This window comes from Nansenia antarctica (assembly GCF_963989245.1).
Source record: "Nansenia antarctica genome assembly, chromosome: 11".
In the NCBI taxonomy this organism is placed as follows: domain Eukaryota; kingdom Metazoa; phylum Chordata; class Actinopteri; order Argentiniformes; family Microstomatidae; genus Nansenia; species Nansenia antarctica.
The window spans coordinates 23,509,419-23,535,527 of NC_137681.1; the positions used below are offsets into that span (position 1 = coordinate 23,509,419).

A 26,109-nucleotide genomic window follows, 5' to 3' on the forward strand; every position below is an offset into this window, starting at 1 on the left:
CCAAAGAGACTTGCACACCTGGGGGGGGGGGGGGGTGACCCTAGTGCTTTTTCTAATGAAACTTGTTCCTAACGCTCATGAAACGGTACACTTGTACCCAATATTTGTGATGAATCAACTGTATGATTTCTAGAAACAAATTATTCTCAACTGTTAAAGATGTTAAAGACCTATTACATTGCTATCTACATTTATTGTGCCCCCATGTTTCTGTAGGGGAGCTCAAGGTTAAGGTACTTGGAAGGAAACAAAAAAAGTATAGTAAATGCCTATTGTGCTTAACAGCATGTAGCTGACCCAGACACTGAAATACAGATATTTGCACTTTTGCAAATGACATGCCACTATATTAAACAGACATGATAGGGGTTGTGGGGGGTACTCCATGTTTACCTCAGTTTCTATGGAAACCAGACGATGGCAGCTAGCTATATGGTTATGTAGTAATTTTGAGACTATTGTTATAATTTGTTTTACATGACAGGCAAAGTCGTTGTGAACCAGACTTGCATCTGACATGTTTCGAGGAACATTAGCGACACTCGCCTTTCCCTTTTTTGTACGCAAGCCACTGTTCATCAGGGGCCAAAATGTTACTTGATTCTTTCTTTCGCATTTTAAACCATGTCCTGCATATTCATCTGTGTGCATCATTCATTTATTTGATATTCAAATATCCACACTGCACTGTTTTTGTACTTTTCATTTAAGTCATGTCAAACAATAAATTATTTTTTACAAAAATGCACATCCTCTGGATCTTCCTTTTTTTTCATTTGAGTGTGTGCGGTATCTGGGACTGAACTACGAAATGTCAAACATCCTCTTGTGTGGAAATATGCTTCAGTGCGTCAGATACGGTGTAGAGAGCTTAGCATTACGTCACCGAAGATGGAGGCCCTGCCCAGAAACATCCTATAGTTGCAGTTTCTCATCATAGCCCCTTTCTCGCTTGACACTTCAGTGAATTAGAGAGGTTAGGTATACAAGATGGATGGTAAACATTACAGCAAGTCAATCCAATGGCATAATCATGTTTCTTATGTTTCCAATACTTTGGATTTACACTAAGGGTCTTGTTTCTGGTCAGGAGTTCACTACATCAGGGAGTGTGTGTCCTGAAGTGAGATCCCTCCACCCCAGCCAGACATTAACAAGCCTGTTAGTAGGGTCTCATAATACTTGTATCATTTCTTGTTTGAATGAATGAATGAATGAATGGTCTTTATTGTCATTGCTATAGTACAGGTACCAAACAACGAAATTTGGGAGGGGTGGCTCCCCTGGTGCTAGGAAAGAGAAAAAAAAACTAAAAAAAACACAAGGGAAAGGAGCTGGTTTACATAAATAAAGGCTATGTACACTATCCACTATACTATACTGTACAGATAAAACACTGTGCTGTACTCTATGCTATGCTATACCTATTCTAACATTTCCTATTCTCTGAACCTTATGTACCCTAGGGTTGTCATATTGCACATAGTGTTATTGCACATTCATTTAAAGTGTCGCAGTTTGGAAATTGGTTTCTACCCGGTCCTTCAGTTCAGTGATCATGGGTGCTGTATTGCCCTATTTTAGTTCATTGACCCCCAGGAGCAACATGAGACAGCAACCTTGTCTGTGAGTGGCTGAAGTGAAATGTTTCTAGTTATGAAGACCAGTGATGACGTTACTGTAAGGTACGTGTGACTCTAACGGCTTTGTGTGCACGCGCTAGGGTTGAACACTGTCACAATGGCTTCAAGTGGCAGTTGCTTTGTTCAAGGAATATGCCTCCGTATTGTCTATGAGGGCTAAAGTGAAATGTTTCTAGTTATGAAGAGACCAGTGATGACGTTACTGTAAGGTACGTGTGACTCTTAACGACTTTGTTTGCACACGCTAGGGTTTAACACTGTCACAATGGCTTCAAGTGGCAGTCGCTTTGTTCAAGGAATATGCCTCCACCATAGAGATGGAACAGATGTTGTATGACCTCCACTCTCTCTCCTGTATTAGTGCCCTCAAAACTAGGAAATGTTTTATATGTGGTGTTTACCTAGCAACAGTACTTTGATTGGCTACAGAATGAAGCATCATAATGGAGGCATTTCTGGTGAGTAAAGTCACCCGTGGCACTCTAGAAGGTTGACAATTTGGGGCGACTTCGGCACTAAATTGGTTAACTACAGAAATTGAAATACAGTCATATCAGCAAACATGCACTACCACGTTTGACGGTGATGACGATGCCAGAGACAGAACAGTTGTTCTATGACTGCCACTCTCTCTCTCCTGTATAAGCACCCATTTACATTACATTTACATTGTTGGCATTTAGCAGACACCCTTCAGCGATACAAGCTAATTACAGAAGTTGAAGCCGTCCCTGCAAACGTGCACAGCAGCATGTCTGCCTGTGATGACACACAGGAAGGCCCAGGACTTCAAGCCAATTTCATATGACTAATGCACTGACTAGGCTCTTTCTACCCCTCCATTCTCTCTCTCTCACAAACAAGGATGACAGATGCAGCACGTAAGATTGTTTATCTGGCCTCCCCAAACCAACCACACTCAAAGTACAAAAGTAATATATATATATATATATATATATATATTATGTGACTACTTGCACACTACCTGATTACTTGAACCCTACCTGACTACTTGTACTGTACCATATTGCATTTCATCTTATTATACTTTACACAGCATTTTGCACTACTGATTCCACTGTAGTACGACCGGTTCCACTGTAGTACAACTACCACTTTATCAATTGAAATGATTACTTACGTTACTTATTTTACTTCACTCTATTATTGTGATTTTGTATCTTGCTGCAATGCCAATGTTGAAGAACCTAAGCCAAACACTGTTTCTCTTGTGTACTTGTACATTGGATGTAATAAAAGAAATTCTGATTCTGAATATTTTTTACCAGTTTGAGTAGTGAAAATACCACCATCAGACTTAGCTGAGGTGCTGGAGCTGAAGAGTATCAAATAGAGTGCAAATGCTGCTTTTTGGCACTCTATTTGTTACCAGTTTGAGTAAAAGCATAACATGGACATTGTGAGCAAGACCTACTACTTTGCTGTAATAAAAACATATTTGCTTTGATTTGTTTCAGGAATATAGAGATGGAATCATAGTTCATAGATATGACAACAGTTCTATGCCTTCCTCTCTCTCTCTCTCTCTCTCTCTCTCTCTCTCTCTCTCTCTCTCTCTCTCTCTCCTGTATGAGCGAACCACAGCACTTGGCATGAAGCCATCTGCCAATGTGCACAACCACACATCTGACTGTTGTTCTGATGAGACACGGGAATAAAAGCCAATTTCACGACTAATCCACTGACTCTGCTCTTTCTCCACCTCTATTATTCTCTCTCTCTCTCTCTCTCTCTCACACACACACACACACACACACACACACACACACAAGGATGACGCTGATGCACCGTGTATACTTTTTTTTTCTTTTCCCCAGTTTGAGTTAAAGCATAACATGGAAAGTGAGAGCAAGACCTACTTATCAACCACTATCAAATCATCTGTAAAAAAAAAAAAAATAGAGAAAAAGATTTGTTTGGATTTGTTTTAGGAATATGCCACCATAAATGGTTCCACCATAGAGACGGAACAACTGTTCTATGACTTCCTCTCTCTCTCTCTCTTCTGTATGAGCGGACTTCAGCGACACAAGCAACCACAGAACTTGGCATGAAGCCATCTGCCAACGTGCAACCACATGTCAGACTGTGATGAGACACGGGAATAAAAGCCAATTTCACAACTAATCCACTGACTCGGCTCTTTCTCCACCTCTATTATTCTCTCTTTCTCTCTCTCTCACACACAAGGATAACACCAATGCAGCACGTAGATTTTTTTTATTTTTCCCAGTTTGAGTAAAAGCATAACATGGAAAGTGTGAGCAAGACCTACTTCTCAGCGATTGTGTTGTAATGAACATGATTAATCTTTAATAAAAAAGAAAAGAAAAAAGAAATAACACAACAAAAAAAAAACATTTCAAATAGAATCCAACAATAAATACTACTATCTCACAGGGTCGCTCATTTTAAATACAGCCTGCCAAATCAAAACTTCTCTGTACAAGCCTTAATAGGTATACACCCATAAGACTCATTAGGAGGTTATATAAATATAATCCCTGCATAGTTAAAAAGTTCAGAATGTACATATAAAGTAATATCAGGAAATGACTCAGCTTCAATTGGTCTTCACATTGACTGATTTGACCATCCAGAAATAAAATAAAAATATTAATTATTCTCAGTAGTATCAATTGCTAATTAAGGACAACTGTTGCACTATATTATTACTATATTCAGTTCTGAAAATTTCCTGATTTTGAAACCCCTTACTGCATCTGACTTGGTTGAATCCAGACGTAAACTGAGTATTTCTACAACAGTCAGGCTTGTGACAGAGCACAGTCCAACTGTTGAAGATACATAATGATTCGGGGCCTGGAGTTCTTCCTGATCACGTGACCTGGCCAGGACTGGTTAGAGCTGTTAACGACTAACAACTCCAGGCCCTGACCATGATATCCAACAGAGGGGCTCGTTCAGCATCATCATCCTCTTCGTCATAGTCATCATCATCGTCATCTCAAATAGCATTTCATAATCTCTAGGCGAGAAAGTCCTCTTGATTCGCAGTGTTTTAGGTGTGCAGTCTTACCAGGTCCTGAACGTTGAAAAGCATTTTATTTACAGCCCGTAAAACTATTGTTCTGGGAGATTCTCTGAACAACCTAGAGGGAAGGCAAAAGGATCTGATATAAATGGACGGCACTTATTCCAAACTGCTTTACAAATGACCTCTCATTCACCCATTCACACACCAATGGCCGCAAGCTACCATGCAAGGCGCCGGCCAGCTCATTGGGAGCAATTTGGGGTTCAGTGTCTTGCCCAAGGACTGCCCCTTGACAGCCGGGGATCGAACTGCCGACCTTGCGATCATTAGACGCCGGCTCTACCTCCCGAGCCACAGCCGCATATACAATATGCAGGGAAACAATTATTAAAGGGGCAATCTGAGATTCAAACAATAACAGTGTTCTCCCCCTTTATGTGTAACCAGCTGAGGGGTGTGGCTGGAGAAATGACACCACTCTCAAAGTCATAAACGGCGTTATGGAGGCGAGGGCTGACCACCCATGAGATCAAAATAAAAGCTTCAAAACATGTTTAAACCTATCCGCTTGTTAAGTCGTGACGTGTTTCCGGGTCCAACATTGGCTGAGGCGCTGTCTTCGAAATGCCGAAATAATAATAATAATTAATTATATTTATATAGCGCTTTTCCGAGGCTCAAATACCCTGACAATATGGGGAAAACGGGAAAGTGCTGTGTCCCTTGTTGTATGAATAGATCCGAGTCTAAAAAACTATTAAACTGTCATTCTACCGCTGTAGTTCACAGGTACTCTGGTGGAGGGAATTTCTGGTTTGGACTCGGAAATGGCTAAACGTCACTTTTGACGTCAGACTTAACAAGCGGATACAGTTTGTTTACAAGAACATTGTTTAAACAAGCTTATATTTTGTGTTCTGATTGGGTAAGACAGTTTAACTAAGGTCATGGAGCATTTCCAAGTTATATTCTTCAAGAATCAATGGTTATATATACTATATGTATATATCATTAATTCCCCAAATTCCCAGATTGCCCCTTTAAAGATGTGCAATTGAATTGTTTTCTGACTGTTTAAGGCCAATGCATACGGTGTGCGATTTTGTCGCACGGCAACATTCGATTTTCAATTCACACCAATGAATGAATGAATGTGAATGGAGAATCGAATGTTGTCGTGCGACAATATCACATCGCATGCCGTGTGCATTGTCTCATTGAGAGGCATTCAAAACAATGGAATCGAATTCGGCGGTGCGGCAAAATCGCACGCCGTGTGCATTGGGCTTTATTGAACATTATGAGGTCACAGAGGAGTCTATGATAGACTACAGTATGTCTGTGTTATTATACAACTACCACAGGTACACATTAATAATAGATCCCTGTTGGGGGTAGAGGTGGCCTAGTGGATAGTGATTTGGACTGGTGATCATAAGGTCATGAGTTCAAATCCCACCTGGGAACACCACCACGCCCTTGAGTAAGGCACTTAGCCCTAAATTACTCCAGTGAGACTGTTCCTGTAATCTCTAATTGTAAGTCATCTTGGATAAAAGTCTGCCAAATGGTAAAAATGTAAATGTAAAAAAAATTAGACAGCGTCAAAGAGAATGGAAGAATCTCAAAAATCTTTACTTGATTCCTTGTGGCCTCCGTCCTCACCCCCTTTCTCAAAACACATCGTCGGAGAGAGTGTCTAGAACTTTTCCTCAGATGAGTTTTGAGAAAGAGGCAAGGATAGAAGAGGCGAGGAATCGAGGAAAGACTTTGGGAGATCTGTGCCAATGAAACGGCCAATACGTTTTGGGATCTTACCTCAACAGTTTAGCAGAAAAGTCCATTTTACCCATTTAATGAAGCAGACACCTCGGACAGCCTGGAACAGCTTGGTGTGCCCATCTTCTGAGCCCGCTGGTACAGGTCATTGTCTCCAAAGTATCGAGCTCGATAAAGCAAGCCCTCCTCTGCAAGACACACACAGAAACACCTCATTACTTATAAACGGTAAATGGACTGCACTTACATAGCGCCTTATTCCAAAGCGCTTTTCAATGGCCTCTCAATCACCCATTTACACACATTGAGAGCAATTTGGAGTGCGAGTGTCTTGCCCAAGGACACCCCGACACATGGACAGGAGGAGCCGGGAATCGAACCACCGACCTTACGGTCATTAGACGCCGGCTCTACTTCCTGAGCCACAGCTGCCACTTTTATGTACTATAAAACGGAATTATTTTATTTGTCCAAGTATTTGGACGAAATTGACTTGGTGATGTTGGACACCAAACATATATAAGCAAATAGATATATCTTTTTAAAATAGAAATATATATATATATATATATATATATATATATATATATATATATATATATAAAATATAACAATACATTGTGTAGGCTGTGTGAGGCCAAGAGGCAGTGAGGCTAAGAGGCTGTGAAGTGGGTATGGAGCATGTACACTATAAATTTGAATAAATATAAATAAATATAAATTACACTGTACTGTCATTGTATGTGTGTATGTGTATGTGTGTGTGTGTGTGTGTGTGTGTGTGACCGGGGGAAATATGTAACTGTATCTTACATGAACAAACCTACAAGACAAACATACGATTTAGGTGTGGGAATACATATACTGCTACAAGAGCCACTAAGCTACAGTTGGGGGGGGGGGGGAGACTAACACTGAAAAGTGTGCATCATTTGCTTTTGTGTAGATAATCGTCTGAGTGACAATATTGCAGTGTAATGCACTTAGACCTTTTTTCCTGCCATGCTACGTGCTACTCAAAAGATATCCCACTCTGGCACCTTATCATCAGTTGTGTCTCAGCAAACAGCAATCAGCTGGGTTTTGGGTGAATCAGCATGCATCTTAAGTGTGCAATCATTACAAATGGATTTGGCTAAAGTACACAACTTTTTCGAATTGCCACTGATAACAAACCTCAAATGCCCAATCTCTTCATCCTAAAATCAAATAACGCTCCCGACATCTTGACATGAAATAATTTCAAAGCAGTCACTCACTTATATTGTGACAAATAAGGACACTATAGATTAAATCAATAGTCTTAAAATCAAGACAGGTTCTAGAGGAGATTCAAGGTGAACATACTCTGCTGCTTCTCTTTCCAGCAGTTGTTTCGGAGGTTGGAGATATAATCATCCTCCACACTCCTCTCCACATTCTTCAGGTTCATCCCGCTGTACTCCTGCACAAAGTGGTCCGCCACGTAATACGGCACCCTCAAGGTCTCCGTGTACCTCTTGTGTGTGTAGCCAGCTGACCTGCACAGGGAGAGCAGAGGGAGGGAGTGAGTGAGTGAGTGAGTGAGTGAGTGAGGAGCTTCACACTAGAGTACACAACATGATGAAACCTACTTCTAAAATCATTTCATATCAGAAATGGCAGCAGCCTGCCACCCTCAATCTCCCCCACTACAGTAACCACACTGATAACACGCAGAGGATCTGTGTGTGTGTGTGTGTGGACGTTCTCAAGTATCTGTCTCAGGCCTCTACCACAGATAAGATAGTAGGTATGAGCTAGAGAGAGAGCAGACATCTGGCAGCCACAGGCAAACAGGGAGAGGGCCAGACAAATGGGTTCTCTGACAGCAGAAAACGCTGATAGTCAAGGCTTTAGGCTGACATGACTTAACAATGGCAGGTACTCTTGAACTATATAACCTGCAAAAGCAGATAGGCATTGATCTACTCACTTGCACAGGTAGAATCAATCAATGGATTTACAAACCGAATTTCACCATCATGTCTTTAACTATTGACAAAAGAGCATATGAGATCTCTGAAGTAAATGAACATGTATTTCTCAATCTCAGTGCTAGACACACAGCAGCACACCCAACAGTATTAACCTCATGGAGACACAGAAAAAAACGAAATAATTCTTATTACAGGATTAGCAGATTGTGAAATTCAAGGTCGTAGAATTTTGTATGGCATTTTTTACAAAAGCGGTTTAGATTTGCAATACAACAGAAGGAACTATAAATTAATTAGTTTAGAGCAGTAACTTAATATCCTTCTAATGATGATGATAATAATAATAATAATAATAATAATAATAGCAATTTAGCTGACGCTTTTATCCCAAGCGACTTTCATTGCAGTGAGTGCATACATGTTTCAAACATGGTCCCAGCGGGATATTTCCTCAAATAAAGAAGAATGCCCCGGACGGGAAATGATTGCGTTTGTTTTGGGTTTGCTGTAGACAACACGTCGGCAAAGACACACATATACAATTTGGCTTGTCATTCGGCAAGCATCTGGGACGGGAATCCCACTTACGGCCTGAAGCTGAGGCTGTAGGGGGGGTGTGACACCATCATCTGACTGAGGGCCGACACAATGACCAGGATGAGGATGGGCATCACCTGGACGAAGAGGGCAAGACCTCCCTGCAAAACAGCATGACACAGCTCAAAGCTTTGATCTTTTCTGTCTTTGCGTCCTTTTCAAAACCCCATTGGGAGGAGAAGGTTCAAGGATCCTCCACCGCAGACCTCCTCCTCCTCCAGTTGCACTTTGAGAAGGAGGGCAGGAGGGAGGCCACAAGGATTCGAAGAGAGATTTAAAAAATAATCATTCAAACCCATAGATGGGCTTGTCTGGAACATCATCAAGGCACATGAAAGAATCAAACAAGTAAAAAAACACTTAACAATGGGCGGTGACAGATAACTTTGTTACACACAGAGAGCAAACCACCGAGGTCAGCCTCAAACCGTAGAACTTTATCTAGGCTCAGTTTATATGCTTTGAAGTACAGTCCCAGTATGCATGCTGTGTCCCATTTCTCCACTGTTCTCCTGAAGAATGCAGGTCTGTTAGTCCAAGCATAGACTCGTACACCAATCTATTGACATTTAAATCCATGTGAGAACGTGCACTAGTGCATACTTCAGGAGAAGACTGGAGAAAGGGGGCACAACATCAGTAGTTAAATCTCACCAACTGTATATAAGGTCCTAAATGTCTATTGGTCTATCTTTATTTTATATTTGTTATCTATTTTATTAACAATTAGGGTTAACAATTAATTAATTAATTAATTAACAATTCTTACTTTATTTTGTGGTCTGATATGCTGTAGTGCCTGAAGTTCCCCTCTGGGATCAATAAAGTACCTTTCTATCTATCTATCTATCTATCTATCTATCTATCTATCATCTCAGTATTCACTGCAAGTACAACATATTACTAAATGTCTCCCCCTGTTGGGTAACATGCCAAAGTACACCATTTAAAAACATTGCCACTGGAGCCCCAGAAAGTTAAAATCTCCTGATAAAGGTAGCTATATTCATTAGGTTCCTGGCCTAAACTGCCATATTTACTGTCATAAAATAGGACCATAAACATACCTCTCTCTGTTGTGCTCTCCCTTCTGGTCTCTGATAGCGCCTACCATTGCTGTACACATGAACATTACCTTGAGGAAGAAAACACACTTGTCAACCACAAATCGATTGAGCAAAAGCCATGGCGTTTTCTGCAAGAGTTAAAAGCAGGACAACAATCAACGAGGAAAAAAATAAAATAAAATAAATAAATAAGTAAAAGTAAATACTTAATAAATAATGTATTTATAAAAGAAATACTAAATAATATCTTATCTTGATAATACATAATATACGCCATTTAGAAGACACATTTATCCAAAGCGACTTGCAGTACAGTAAATGCCAAATATTTTGGTCTTTGATGATCCCAGCATGATTCAAACCCACACCCTTAGCGTTGCTAGTGCTAAGCCCTACCCCCCTAAGCCACACAGGGTCACCACGGAAACTCACTTGCTGGGAAGCCACCTCCGAAGAACATATTGAAGAGGTCCTCAGGTGAGATATCAGCCTCAAAGTCCCCGTTGGACTGGGCTTGTCTTGACGGATGTTTTTTCTCCTCACCATACTGATCATATTGTTTCCTTTTGTCAGTGTTACTCAGAACCGCATATGCATTGCCAATAGCTGTGGGGGGGGAAAACATGTAAATCGTGAGCTTAGAATGATAAGGTTCTATCTCCGTTTAGGGTAGTTCAGAGATATTGAGCGTCAAAGTTTTTACATTCCATTATGTTTTGTGAGATGGAACCTTTGTATTTTATAAATTACTAACTCAAAAATGTCAGCATTTTAAAAATAACACCCCACAGGAAATTAATAAACACCTAACGGATCAGACTATGTAAAAAACTACATTTAGATTTTTTTTTAGATAGAACCTTATAATTCTAACGTCACGAAATGTTCTTCAAGCATGAAACGGTACGCCTGTATATTACAAATCATATCACATATTGTTGGCTCTGAGGAGGGCAAGGAAGATCATGGCCGACCCCTCCCACGGCCTCCTCACCCTGCTTCCCTCTGGGAGAAGGTTGCGGCTGCCTAACGCCCAAGCTCCACCTGCTGCGTTGCGTCAACTCGCCATCGGCGTTGCGTCAACTTCCCGTTGTCCAAGCTCCACCTGCTGCGTTGCGTCAACGTTAACGTTCTACTCTAGCTCCACTGGCATTTTTTGTATACGGGAGTAATTTCACCCTTGACTGCAATATGTCCACAACAATAACAACATCATACAGAACATTTTCCAATCAGGGTAATATTTTATCTACATATTCCCAAATAGATAGTTGTTAGTTCAGTAGATGTTCAACTAACTGTCAACAACATTTCAACTAACTAACCACTAATCCTAAACCTTGCCCTAACCTTAAATCTAACCCTATCCTTAACCATAAATCTAGTTACATATCAACAGCAACAACTAGTCGCATATAAAAAATAATATTTTTCGACCTCAAGGATCAGCCGTTCGTCATCCATTCCTGCAACAAGCTTTCAAGCACCTGTGGTGATTGACAGCTGACTCGCGTGAATAGCAATTCGCAATAGCTGAGTAGTTGGCTACAAGCATTTTCAATCTGGTTAGGTATTATCTCTATTAACCGCTGTGGTGATTTAACAGCTGATAAAAAAAATATAATATATATATCATAATATCAAGTGCACTACAAACAGAGCAAAACAATAAAACAACACCAGAAAACAACCAATAGGCTATACAATTATAACCAACTACAATTGTAAATATACATCTCACGCACCACATGGGGCAAATATACAATTGGTCTCATTGTGACGTCTGCGTTCACCGTCAAAAATCTAACTTTTTTGAATGTCTACTTTGGACGCAGCCATCGGACGCAACGCAACGCTGACGCAACGCAGCAGGTGGAGCACCTTTCATTGATTAAAATGCATTTGATCCCAATTTCGGACGCAACGCACATTAGACGCAACGCTCGATGGCCATGGTGGAGCTTGGCCGTTAGACAGTAAAGGCCCGCCAAAGGCTCAGTTTCTTCCCCTCAGCCGCCAGGCTGATAAATGACTCTGGCTTCCCCCTCCCCCCCGCCTCCAAGTCTGCCCAGGACTGAATGCACTGGACCTTGAAAAACTCTGCACTGCACTTTATATATATATACTGTATATACAGCACTATCCATGCACTGTCTTGTCCTGTATTGTCCTGTTTTTGCTTTTGTATTTGTATTTGTTTATGTATATGTGAAAAAAGCATAAATGCACCTACTGTAATGCCAAAACAAATTCCTATACGTGTCAAGCATAATGGCAATAAACGTTATCTGAATCTGAATCTGACATGACTGACACCCACGCCCACAGTTACCTTTGAACGCCTCGGTGGCGCCAGGCGCGTGGTTTTTGTCAGGGTGGAACTTCAACGCTAGTTTTCTATAGGACTTTTTAAGATCATCCTCAGAGGCGTCTTTTTGAACACCGAGGGTCTCGTAGAAGTCTTTACATTGTTTTATTCTGCAAAAAAATAAAGAACAGGAAAGCCATTAAAACAGAGGAAGTGCCATTTCAGGTCATGCCAGTGCAAATTGGTGAAGCCTACTGTAATATAGGCCTACTTGATAACAAGCTTAAAAGCTTGTGGAGCAGTGGGCTCCATCACATTGTTTTAGGCCCACTTGCAATAATAATAAATACATTCAATGTACCTCTTCACAGCATCTAGCTGATCTGGGGTGTATGGTTTGGCAGTATCTGAGGTTTTCTTCTCCCCAGGAGTGGTACTGCCATCCTCCCCTGTTCGTCGCTGTCTTGCCTCACCGTCACCCGAGTGGTTATTTTGGCTGGGGGGGGCGAATCCATTCTTTGCAATCAACTCCAGCAGCACTGGAGAAAGAAATACAAGGTAAATATGGATCTGAAAACACTAGTAACAGTAGTAGTTAATGCTCACCAATTGCTTTTTACAAGACAGTGTGTGGTCATCATCATAACAACAATGTGCTGTGTAGGGCCCTACTGCACATGACAAGGTGCACAATAGTGTGTTAAGGGTGGGGAAGAAAGTGGAAGATGGAGAAGAAGAAAAGAGAGGAAAAAGGGAGAAAAGGAGGGAAAAGAAAAGGAGAGAGGCTTCTTTGAATTGAGGCTTCTTTTCCATTATCGACATGTTTAATAGTCTCAATGCATTCTAAACAATTAATGAACAATAAAAAATGTCGCCTTTGCACATTTCACATAGGACGAGATGGACAGACAGACAGACATATCCAAGCCCAGGATGATATGGACAGATAGATCCAGGCCTAGGATGAGATGGACAGATAGATGATCCAGGCCTAGGATGAGATGGACAGACAGACAGATAGATAGATAGATCCAGGCCTAGGATGAGATGGACAGACAGACAGATAGATAGATAGATCCAGGCCTAGGATGAGATGGACAGACAGACAGACAGACAGACAGACAGATAGATAGATAGATCCAGGCCTAGGATGAGATGAACAGATAGATGATCCAGGCCTAGGATGAGATGGACAGACAGACAGACAGACAGATAGATCCAGACCTAGGATGAGATGGACAGACAGACAGACAGATAGATAGATCCAGGCCTAGGATGAGATGGACAGACAGATGAACAGACAGATGATCCAGGCCTAGGGTGAGATGGACAGACAGATCCAGGCCTAGGGTGAGATAGACAGACAGATCCAGGCCTAGGGTGAGATGGACAGACAGATGAACAGACAGATGATCCAGGCCTAGGGTGAGATGGACAGACAGATCCAGGCCTAGGGTGAGATAGACAGACAGATCCAGGCCTAGGGTGAGATGGACAGACAGATCCAGGCCTAGGGTGAGATGGACAGACAGATCCAGGCCTAGGGTGAGATGGACAGATAGATGATCCAGGCCTAGGATGAGATGGACAGACAGACAGACAGATGATCCAGGCCTAGGATGAGATGGACAGATAGATGATCCAGGCCTAGGATGAGATGGACAGACAGATGATCCAGGCCTAGGGTGAGATGGATGGACAGACAGACAGACAGATGATCCAGGCCTAGGATGAGATGGACAGACAGACAGACAGACAGATGATCCAGGCCTAGGGTGAGATGGACAGACAGACAGACAGATAGATGATCCAGGCCTAGGATGAGATGGACAGACAGACAGACAGACAGATAGATAGATAGATCCAGGCCTAGGGTGAGATGGACAGACAGATCCAAGCCTAGGGTGAGATGGACAGACAGATGATCCAAGCCTAAGATGAGATAAATGGACAGACAGACAGACAGACAGACAGATAGATAGATAGATCCAGGCCTAGGATGAGACAGATAGATAGACAGATAGACAGACAGACAGACAGACAGACAGACAGACAGACAGACAGACAGACAGACAGATCCAGGCCTAGGGTGAGATGGACAGATAGACAGATAGACAGATAGACAGACAGACAGACAGACAGACAGACAGACAGACAGATCCAGGCCTAGGATGAGATGGATGATATACAGCCATAGATCCAGGCCTGTTTTATGGCCCAAGACGGCTGTCGCCTCACAAGCTGTCCCTCTCGTCTTACCCTTCGCCTTATCCGTCGGGAACAGTCTCTGTGCCTTCTCTAGAAACCTGAGGGCTTTGTCCGGCTGGTTGTTCGACAGCGCGGTGGTCGCGATGTCAATGCAGCGTTCAGCCTCGTCCCTGTTTACTTCCATTGCGGGACCGAAAGCTGGAAATAAATAATCAATTAGTGGGTTATTCTAGGGGCGCCTTATGATGACGTCACGGCGGATCTGTAGGACGTACCAGCCAATCAGGTTGCTTGTAGTTCGTTGTAGTTCTTCCGGCTTTTACGCTTCGGAAGTGTTTAATTCGCTTTCCCAAAACTGATAGGAGGACTATTAACTATTTTAATACAACTACCCTCTAATACATACATTCATTTAATACAGTTTCATTATTTTCAATGTTCCCATCTTTTACGATGTCTGTTACATGATAATACACATAATACTGCTTATGTCATCATCTATTCATTTAGTTTAAACAAACCATCCACAAATACACTTTCAACACATACTGTAACTAAATGATAACGATGGCATAATGATATGTGTTATATGTGTCCACATGTCAACACAACCATTCACCATTATTATTATTTGTATATGACAGTGTTCATTATGCAGATGACGGTGGTAGGGAAATTACTTATTACTATTAACTATTTTCATATTTACAATTAACCCTCTAATACATATTAATTTGAATTCTGACAGTTGTTTTTGACGTGTTTTGTTTTCTTGAGAGATGTAGACAACATCCCAGATTTCCCTGCAACGCAGTACAGTGGTCCAGTAGCTCAAAGGGGTATGAAGTATTAGTGAAAGGTGATGCGCTTGACCAATGAGTCAATGACTGCAGTAGCACTGGTAGTTCAAGCCCTTGCTGCTGCTCCTGTTGCTGCCTGTCAATCACTAGATAATGTGTTTTCCTACCATTATTAACTCCTTGCTCTCATGTACAAGTTGTTGTGCAACTCCCCCTGGATTTGCTGCAAAGCAGGCTGCTTTGTGATGAATGGTGTGTGTTTGCTTGGTATACAAGTAGGCTGGGGAGTGAGGAGAAAATCCTGTTGAGCAGAATGTGTGCTTTGCAAATTGCAAAGAATCTTAAAGATCCTCCTTTCATGGACTTTGCCAGGGAGAAAGGGATTCCCTTTGACAGATGATGTTCAGCATGTGAGGACGGTGACTTTGCTTCGTTGATGACTTTTAAAAACAGTGTGCCTGAGCGCACTGGGGTTTATCTAAATGAGCAAAGGGTGACTACTTTACAGCCAGCCGCTACACTGGCAGAGGAGTTCGTTCACTCTCACTCACAAGAGAGTCTTTATTACACCTCTGAAGGTTGTGAGGAAGCTTTTATTCTGCCATATTGGGGCTTTTCCACTAGAGGGCTGACCCGGGTCAGCCCGGGCGCGTCCTAACTATTCCCACCGTAGTTGGGGTAGACCACGCCAACTTCTGGAATATGTAGGGGTGTTTTTTGTTTTTTTTCTCAAACACTTTTTTTTCTCAAACACAAACACAATCACTGACACTAATAGGCGCGCGTTCCAGGGCCCACAGGGCAATGAGAGCCACTTTTTTTTCTCAAACACAAACACAATCACTGACACTAATAGGCGCGCGTTCCAGGGCCCACAGGGCAATGAGAGCCGCTTGCGGCCGTGCCCGCGGCGAACATTGACCGTTGGCCCGCGGCACACTCAGCGCCGCCGAGTTGCATACAGAGATGGGTAACCTATATCTAATCGTGCACCCCGTGTTACGTCACAAGCTAAAATCCAATGGGGTTGCTGAACGACCTGCGGGGCGGAAGAACAAGATACAGAGAAGAGAACACCCCTACATATTCCAGAAGTTGGCGTGGCGTGGGTGTGGTGTGGGCGTGGTCTACCCCAACTACGGTGGGAATCGTTAGGACGCAGCCCGGGCTGGCCTGCTTCTTTGGCGCTTTTCCATTTGTCGGCCGGGGTCGGGTCGGGTCAGGTCGGGTCGCTTCTTTAGCTACCCATCGTGAGCAGGAACCTTTTTGAGACCCGGAACCTTTTTGCCAGGCTGCGTGTGACGTGTGACGCTGCACACCGTTGATTGGTCAATGGAAATCGTCATCCCATGTTCATAGATTTTTTCGCTAACCGCCATCTTGAAATACCACATTCGCTCTTGGAAAATGTCACTACAGTTTCTGTAATAGCTTATTAATAAAGATTCGAAAAATTATGCTGACCATCGTATTATCTTAGTTTAATGTAATTTCAATGAATCATAGAACTTTTATTTACAACAAGCATAACACAAAAATCGCTATTATGCACCGTCTTTGCCCGTGAATAACACCGGCTGTGAAGGAGGTACAAACACAATACTCCTTTGCTAACTTCACCATCGGTATACGGTCATGCGCTGACACCCCGAGAAGTTATGCTTTTAACCGTAAACTCAATTAACCGGGAGTTCACCCGCTGCTGCTCGCAGCACCGCGCCTGCTGGTTTAAACGGGGTCATCCCTATGTTCCCCGGGTCCTATGTTCCCCGATTTCTTAGCCCCCCCAAAAAAAGGGTTCTATGTTCCCCGCTTCCGAAAAAGGGTTCTATGTTCCCCGCTTCCGAAAAAGGGTCCTGTGTTCCCCGCCTGCCGTTGTGTCAAGTGACCCCAGGTGTCGTTATGTGGTACTGCATGAGAGTTTGATTTTTTTTTTTTTTTTTTTTTTGGGGGGGGGGGGGTCTTAAGATGACTTGGAAATATGAAGAACACAATGAATGTCATAGTATTGTCTCAGCATTTTATTATTTAAAAAAAGAACATACACAAATACATAATCATACTGTGGATTACTAATTGATCAAGACATTTACAGGAAATTGCAGGAACTATTATAAATAGGAACAAAATGATTATGTGTACAACATTATTATATGAACAAAATGATTATATGTACAAAACCTTTTGTAGGTAGGACACTATTGGACCTCGGCCCAAATCTAGTACTGAACCTGACTCCCCATGCTAAACCATTTGGAAGTACAGTATACTAGGACTCCAATTCAGACACACTGGGGGGCTGTCACAAATCTACTAACTCTAATCAGCCTGGTCTCACACGGCAGACGGCAGAATTCGACGTTTATGGACAAACGTCGAATTCTGACGTGAGATTGCATCCAAACGTCGAATTCCGACGTGACATTTGCATCCAAACGTCGAATTCCGACGTGACATTGGGGTAGCTCGTTCTGATAGCGCAGGGGTGCGCCTGTTATGTGCACCTGTCGGGGCTTCTCTCGGGATTATTCCATTTTGAATTGGAAACCCTATGGTTACCCTAACCCTAACCCTAACCCTAACCCTAACCCTAACCTTAACCCTAACCCTAAATGTGGCCTAACTAATTAATGCAAGTGCAATTCAAAATGGAATAATCTGAGAAATTAAGTAATACTTTGAGCTGCAACGTTCGCTATACAAATAAAAAGTTATTATTATTAGTAGTAGTAGTATTATTAGTATTATTGTTATTATTATTATGTATCATGTCATGTCTCATGCGAGTCATGCCCCATGTATTGTTTTTGAACTCCAATCAGTCAGATGGCGTCACTGATGTATGGCACTCTCTGCAGCATAAAATAGGGCTTCAAATCACGTGATCTTTGGGGACATCTTGTGGTCTATACATGTTATGTCTATAACATTATTTTTGTTGCGATCTTAACAGTCAACTTCAGTACACTGTGCCCTTGTTCCAAACTGAAAATGCTTATGTCCTACCTAGATAATAACTGTAATGTAACATAGAGTTGGTTTTGACTTTGAGCTTAACACAGATCCAGTAATGCATCAGCAGGGGTCCATTTGTGAAATTGAAATTGCAGTGAAATGTATGCATATAACGGCGGTTAGTCGAGTGAAAGAAAAACAACATACAGATGATAATTCACACAATATAATACCACGAAAGCGTACAGCACTAAACAATAACATTTATTTGGGCAGCATCATACTCAAACTCAGGCAGAAGGGCAGGGTCCGGCCAGGTTCACAGTCACAGACTGTCAGTGCATCATACAGGTACATACAGTAATTCAGCATGGTTAGGCTATATATAGCTGTTTCTTTTTCTATTCTATACTATTCTATTCTACTTCTGCTGTCTGCGTCTCCCTGGGTATTCCTAGACCAGATGGCAAACAGTAAAGAAATGCCACAATATACCAGGATTTAAGAAACGAGATGTCCAACAAAGGATTTGACTAACCCTGGCCAATTTTACGCTACAAGTAGACTCTGATGCAGCGGAGACAGGGTTGCCAGATGGGCTGGTTTTTGGTGGATTTAGAAGTTTTTAGATTGGTTAGGTTGGAAATTCTCAATCCCATCTGGCAACCCTTAGCGGAGAGTCTACACAGCTTGTATGTTTACAGATATCGCGCTGCTGTGCACACCACACGTTGTTAAAAGAAATAAAGCTTGTACTTTTCTACTTATAATACATTCTACTGATGTAGTCTACCATTTGGTTTTAGTTATAGGCTATTGCTCTCACTTGAATGTAGAGTGCATATTGCGAAATTTCGCAACGTCAATAACGCATCGGCCTCTAAAAAACGCACGTTTTTTAAACATTTTTTTATTTTATTTTTTTACCTCCATTGCGAAAGGGCCCCCGCCGCCACCTTGCGGGGGGGCCTCGGGATTTTGCGGTACGCCACTGCATACAGGCTACTGATTAACAGTAGGCACTGATTAACAGTAGGCAAATGCCCATTGAACAGATTTATTCATTATCCTATCTTAAGAAAACTAATGTAACACTCTCATCTGGGGATTTACACGGCAAATCAAATCAAAGATCGACACATCCCTGAGGTATGACTGCTCTGATGAATCAACCCCTATTTCATGAATTTTCTCTATATAACGACGTCGATCATTGATCGGCAATGACACTATATAATAGTTTGCCGAACTGGCAATCGGATTTGGGCTCCTAATATCTAAAAAGCACTACGGTTTTCTTATTTTATCTGATTAAAGTAGCAAAGACCAGAAATTTCCATTGACCGCCAGTCAAACTTCTACACTGCTATCACCCAAAAAGGGGCGTGGACATGACGGGAGAGCAAAGTACCCGGATGCGTTAGAATTGCATAGAGAGTTTGAATTTTGTCCGCTGTAAAGCGGATGTGTTTCCTAGAACATGTAAATGCAATTGCTAAACATTGTCCCGCCCCCAGAGAACGACTGACAGGCCGGTAGAACATGAGAATTGCATAGAGAGTTTGAATTTTGTCCGCTGTAAAGCGGATGCGTTTCCTAGAACATGTAAATGCAATTGCATTACAATTTGAATATTGACTCAAATAACGCAGGCAAAAGTGGCAAATGAATATGCTATTTTGGGATTGCATAGTCATTTTAATTTTGTCAGCTACAAAGCGGATGTGTTTACTAGAACATGTAAATGCAATTGCGAATCACATTATTGCATTACAATTTGAATATTGACTCAAATAACGCAGGCAAAAGTGGCAAATGAATATGCTATTTTGGGATTGCATAGTCATTTGCACATTAGAATGAACTTTTGAATTTTGTCAGCTACAAAGCAGCGCATGACTTTGAAAATTAAATGTCAAATGGCTTTGCATTATCATTTTAATATTGACAGTGAATGTGCACATCAGGTACATGAAAATGAAAATGCAAATCATTAGAATTGCATTTGAATTTGAATATTGTCTGAAAGAATGCATGCAAAAGTGGAACATGCAATTGCAATCTCATATTGCATTAGCATTTGAATTAAGTCTACTATATGCTTCCATACTATGGTTCCAACCAATGAGGTCGCAAAGTCGTAGTTTCTATCTCAGACGCAGTTCTTTAGTGGTTTGACAGTAGCCTACATGTGATGTTAACAATTTTCCACTAGATGGAGCCAGACCATATTGTGTCAAATCCCCAATACCTGTATGCATTAGCAATGGTCACATTGTCGGGGACTCAACTTCCAAGCCTTTAGTAAAAACGGAGAATCATAATTGTCTGTAATTCCCCATCAATCTCTTGTCTGTTTAGACATCGGAAATGTGTCCTTGTTGTGACTCCAGATGTGTTAAAAAAAAATATAATCTCTGAACATTGACAAATATGTTGCAATCTCAAAGCCCAAACTTCCACTGTGAGTAAATGCAGTAGGGTAAAAATAATAATCTAGTTTCTGAATGAAAGGGGTGATCAATGGTTGTGAAACAAACCAAGAGCTTCGTGTCATTAAGTTCATGAACTAAGACGTTGAAAAGGTGGTGTGACATTTAATGGCACATTGTGGAATGCAACACACAGGCGTGGCAGCGCGTGGAAGGAGCAGCACACTGGGTGCTGGAGCTACTTCATATATTGACAGATTCATTCTTTTCCAATGTTCCCATCTTTTACGATGTCTGTTACATGAGAATACACATAAGTCATAACACTGCTTATGTCATCCATTCATTTAGTTGAAACAAACCATCCACTCTGAGGACCCTATCAGGAGCTCTCATTCAATGTCACTTCGACTATGCCGTAACATCATGGTACTATAGAACCACAAAGGCCCATAAAACAAGACTCCAGACAGCCCAAAATAAACTGGTTAGGCTTCTGCTAGGCCTCAACCCTAGGACACATCTAACCGCTGCTCATTTTTTGAGCCTTGATTGGCTACGAGTAGTTGACAGAGTGCAGCAGCTTGCACTGGGCCTGGTCTTCAAGATACGCTACACCACAAAGACACCCAAGTACCTGTCAACATACTTCCAAAAAGTGAACAACGTCCACACATACAACACCAGAGGAAGCTCCACGAACCACGTTCAACCGCGGTGCACCACAAACAAGGGGTTAAACTCGTTTGCAAACTATGCAGTAAAAATGTGGAACGCCCTTCCTATAATCTTAAAGGAGTGCAAAACACTGCCCACCTTCAAAACCACTCTCAAAAAACATTTACAGGAGGCTGCAATCCGTAACTGGACCCTCTAAAACAACAAAAACAAAAACAAAAATCAGATTAAAAGACCCGAACTACCCACTGTACATACTTTGTGTTTTGTCCCCCGCCCCCACCTGTGGTGTATGTCCCCACCTGTCCTACCCGATACCTTATGTTTTGTTGTATTGTTCTTCCCATGATGGATGTACGTTTATCTTGTAGATAGTAATAGTTATTTGTCTGTATTATCTTGTAGATAGTACTAGTTTTTTTCTTATGTCTGTCTTACATGTAACGATGAATTGAAAATCAAGGACCCCAATTGAAATAAGCCAGTGGCTTTCTTGGGTTTTTATTCTTTTAGTTGACCTTGTATGTAATATGTACTTTCATGTACCTACTTCTGCAAACATTCTAATAAAGTTTTCAATCAATCAAAAAAAAAAACTCTGTGAAGACCTGGAAAATACACTTTCAACACATACTGTAGGCTGTAACTAAATGATAACGATGGCATAATGACTCCATAGGTGTTATATGTGTCCACATGTCAACACAACCATTCACCATTATTATTATTCTTTGTATATGACAGTGTTCATTATGCAGATGACGGTGGTAGGGAAATGACTTATTCAACCAATGCCGAAATACTGGCATGAAATGAATTAAAACATTGAACGGCAGATAAATAGACGACCAATAAGATTTCGCGCAAAAGGTTGTCACCAAGCCCGCTCGTCCAATCACAACCTCTGAAATATCTCCTCCAAACCCAGACACCGTCGCAGGCGCCTGTAGTGTGTCAGCCTGGTTAGGTGAACCGCATCAGCAAGGCGCATCATTGTCATCACAGTGCCCGATATTATTTAGTTCAGTGGATTTTTCGACCGTTTGATATTTAATACTGTCACATTCAACATCTGCAGACGGTACAACTCTCCATTTGGTAAGTTCGATTATATCATCTTTAATTTTCTACTAAATACATAGGGGGGCTTTATGTAACATCACGTACGCACAGCACCCAACATCACCCTTGTTTTCATCTGGCATGTACACGTTAAACAGATAAGGAAGGCGAGCAAGTGGGAATTTAAAAAACAGCTTTGCAGGAATTATTTAAAAACATGTGTCCGTATTTCTTTATTTTATTTTATATATACAGTATATATATATATTATTTTTTTTAAACATATTTTGCAAATAACAAAATGTCTGCTGCTGTCGTTGCCAGCCGAGATCCAACAGAATCACGTTGAGAATGACTGAAGCGGGGATAGAGAGTCTACCAGGGAGGCACAGGGACACAGGAGATGTCCCCACCGAGCAGCAGCTGTCAACCAGGGAAGACACGTTTGACGACACGTACAAAGAGAAAGAAGGTCCAAAACCTCCGATGTCCATCGTATGGAAAAATGTCCTAATGATGACTTTATTGCACACAGCAGCTCTGTATGGCATGACCGTCCTGCCGTCAGCTTCTCTGCCGACCTTGGCTTGGTGTAAGTATGATGACATCTAAACATTGAATTCGTTATTGCAACTCATGTGGAAATTAAATGCAATGGCGTTTACCAGTTTTCAAAATGCCCACTACGAATTCGTTTTTAGTGGCGTAGTTTAAATGTTCATGTCGGATGGACGCCGGACGCACATCTGTGGGTGCGTTCGTAAATACGCTCTGGAAATCTGATCAGCACTCAATGGAATGCCTCTTGTCCAATCAAATGACTTGGTGCCTTTATGTCTTTGAACCCAGTGTGCGCTCCGGCGCTTTCAGAGCGAACCTACGAACGCACCTTGTCTCCGTGGTTTGCAGCCCCGCCGGCGGCCCTGTGCTGCGCAGAGCCCCCCCCCCCTGCCATTTCTTTGCAGCTGGACTCAGAATTAGATTACGATGTCATCATTATATCATTCACATTCCATTGATCGATGCATATTCACCCTGCTGTTGATGTAGAAATAATTGTCAATATACGCAGATAAGTTCATTGTCGTAATCCACGCAACAGACATGTGGCTCGTTTACTGTATATGAAGGAGAAAATAGGTGTTATTTCGTGGTTAGCAGTCCTAGGGCCCTAGACCATTTCATATAAGCAGGCTATATGAACACAGTAACTGATGCGTTCTTGTTTGACATACATGCCAGGTTCCAGAAATCTAATGTTTACTGCAGTTCTCTGTGCCACCTGCATGCATTACCATATAGCAAGCTGTAGACGCTCACTATGAGGCTTCTGTTGGATAATGTTACACAACAATCCCATTATACAATCTTTTCAGAAGTTGCATGGCTTGCACATTTCAAAGTGAATCTCATGTTAGCTTACAGTAGGGTGTGCTACTATGGTATAACACATGTTGTCAGACCAATTTGTTGATTGTTGCCAACCCCTCTCCCCTTTCTCTTTCCCACAGCTGTGTTATGCTTTATGATAAGTGCTTTAGGAGTGACTGCCGGAGCTCATCGTCTTTGGAGTCATAGGACCTACAAGGCTTCATTACCTTTGAAAATATTTCTGGCCACTGCCAACTCCATGTCTTTTGAGGTAAACACATGGGAAATACCTGCCCCCATACCTGTATAGTCACTCTGTAATTACTCTAGTCACAACATTGTGCAAACCTACTGTTACTGTGTCACATGCTGTTAGGTCAATGAGTGAGTCACTCTTGCATGGTGATTAAGTTGTGCAGTTTGCTATACTACCAGAATAGTATTTCTACATGTATTCTTCCTGTAAAGTGTATTCTTTTCTTCATGTGAAGTATGTAGGGTATGTATGAATATGTGCTATGTGAATAAAGTGTGATTTGTTTGATTTGTTTTCCTGACGCTACAGAATGACATCTATGAATGGGCTCGAGACCACAGAGTTCACCACAAGTACTCCGAGACGGACGCCGACCCTCACAACGCCATCCGAGGTTTCTTCTTCGCTCACATCGGCTGGCTCATGCTCCGCAAACACCCGGACGTCATCGAGAAGGGCCGCAGGCTGGAACTCAGTGACTTGAAGGCTGACAAAGTGGTCATGTTTCAAAGGAAGTACGTATACTCCTCCTCGTTGACGAGTGCTTGTGCATTTCTTCTTTACTTTATTTAGCTGCAGTATAGAATATATTGGTGGAAAAGCCATAGAGAACAGGACCGCTTTTTTTCTTCTTCTCCCTTCTACATCATTTATTCAACAGGGAGTAGAGCAAGATTGATCAACGTTTCCGTAATTGCCCCAGAATGTAGCCAGGCGGCTAATTTTCATCTGTCGTCCCCCGGAATGTTCTTCTGTCAATGTTCTCTTCCCTCCATGAGCTGAGCTGTTGTCAGGCTGCATTCCCCCCCTTTAGCAATCCTCACAAGAATTCATAAAACGACAACAGCTTTTCTTTTCTTCTTTTTTGCGTGAATGAGCAATGTGACCCGTATGGCAAATATCTAATAGCTAGCTTGTCAGTGCATGCTGCTCTCTCTTTTACAATGCAAATAAGAATAAGAATCACATTGCGGATTGTCACTGAGGACTCTCCCTCCCTCCCTCCTTCCCTCCCTCCCTGTCTCCCTCCTTCCCTCCCCCCCCTCCCCCCATCCATAGATACTACAAGCTGTCGGTGTTGCTCATGTGCTTCTTCGTGCCCACGATCGTGCCTTGGTACTTCTGGGGGGAGAGCCTGTGGGTGGGCTACTTTGTCCCGTGTATGCTGAGGTACACAGCGGTGCTCCACGCTACCTGGCTGGTTAACAGCGCCGCTCACATGTGGGGAAACAGGCCCTACGACCAGACGATCAACCCCAGCGAGAACAAGTTTGTCACGATGTGCGCCATAGGTATGTCGGCTATTTATGATATAAAAACAGTGAATCCTCTGGCAGTGCTCTGTAATTGACTTAGCACAGCGATGTGATATACTTTGTCTGGCTTCCCAAGACTACACCATACATGTGAATGTTCCATGCTTTCAATGAAGGGAATGACCAATTCTGTGTCCCGGCACCCTTGTTACAAGTAAAGGCCTAGTTACTGCAGCTTCTAGTAAGTACACTATCACTACAGTGTATCAATGTCATATTTAGGTGAACTCAAGTGAACTCAATAGTTGTGTCGCTTTATAAACTGGGTTTAGAGGTCTTCTTGCCTTTCATTTAAGAATGCAAGAGGTCTTTGGACCCAAAAGGGGTCTACACTGAACCCAAAAGGATTCTGCAAAGGGTTCCCCTGTTGGACAAATGAAGAACCCCTTTAGAACCACTTTTTGAGTGTACTACTATTCCTACTACAACTACTACTGACTTTTTCCATTTTTACTTTTAGGTGAAGGATTTCACAACTATCACCACACGTTCCCTATGGACTATGCAACAAGTGAGTTTGGCTGCAAGCTGAACTTCACCACCTGTTTCATCGACTTCATGTGTTTCCTGGGCCTGGCAAAGGACTGCAAGAAGGTGTCTCCCGAAATCGTCATGGCTCGAGTCCAGCGCACAGGGGACAGAAGTATCAGAAGTGGCTAA

The 26,109-nt window shown here is 42.1% G+C and overlaps 2 protein-coding genes across 3 annotated transcripts; one reads left to right on the forward strand and one right to left on the reverse strand.

Moving 5' to 3' along the window:
* Positions 1-4,074: 4,074 nt before the first annotated feature.
* On the reverse strand, positions 4,075-14,763 carry dnajb12b (DnaJ heat shock protein family (Hsp40) member B12b; the record flags this gene model as incomplete). 2 transcript variants are annotated; one of them, XM_080541407.1, is made up of 9 exons in its annotated part: positions 4,075-4,777; positions 6,512-6,629; positions 7,789-7,961; positions 8,988-9,097; positions 10,064-10,131; positions 10,496-10,669; positions 12,396-12,541; positions 12,733-12,910; positions 14,631-14,763. In XM_080541407.1, the coding sequence occupies 9 exons, from the start codon at positions 14,761-14,763 to the stop codon at positions 4,687-4,689; spliced, it is 1,191 nt and encodes a 396-aa protein (XP_080397533.1). In that variant the 3' UTR covers positions 4,075-4,686. The 2 variants fall into 2 exon arrangements, with proteins under 2 accessions (XP_080397533.1, XP_080397534.1); XM_080541408.1 differs by having other exon boundaries at positions 6,481-6,629.
* An 8,094-nt stretch (positions 14,764-22,857) lies between these two features.
* scd (stearoyl-CoA desaturase (delta-9-desaturase)) lies at positions 22,858-26,109 on the forward strand (the record flags this gene model as incomplete). Its single annotated transcript, XM_080542504.1, has 5 exons — positions 22,858-23,098; positions 24,018-24,148; positions 24,443-24,648; positions 25,193-25,425; positions 25,910-26,109. 5 exons carry the CDS (start codon positions 22,858-22,860, stop codon positions 26,107-26,109), a joined length of 1,011 nt encoding a protein of 336 aa, XP_080398630.1.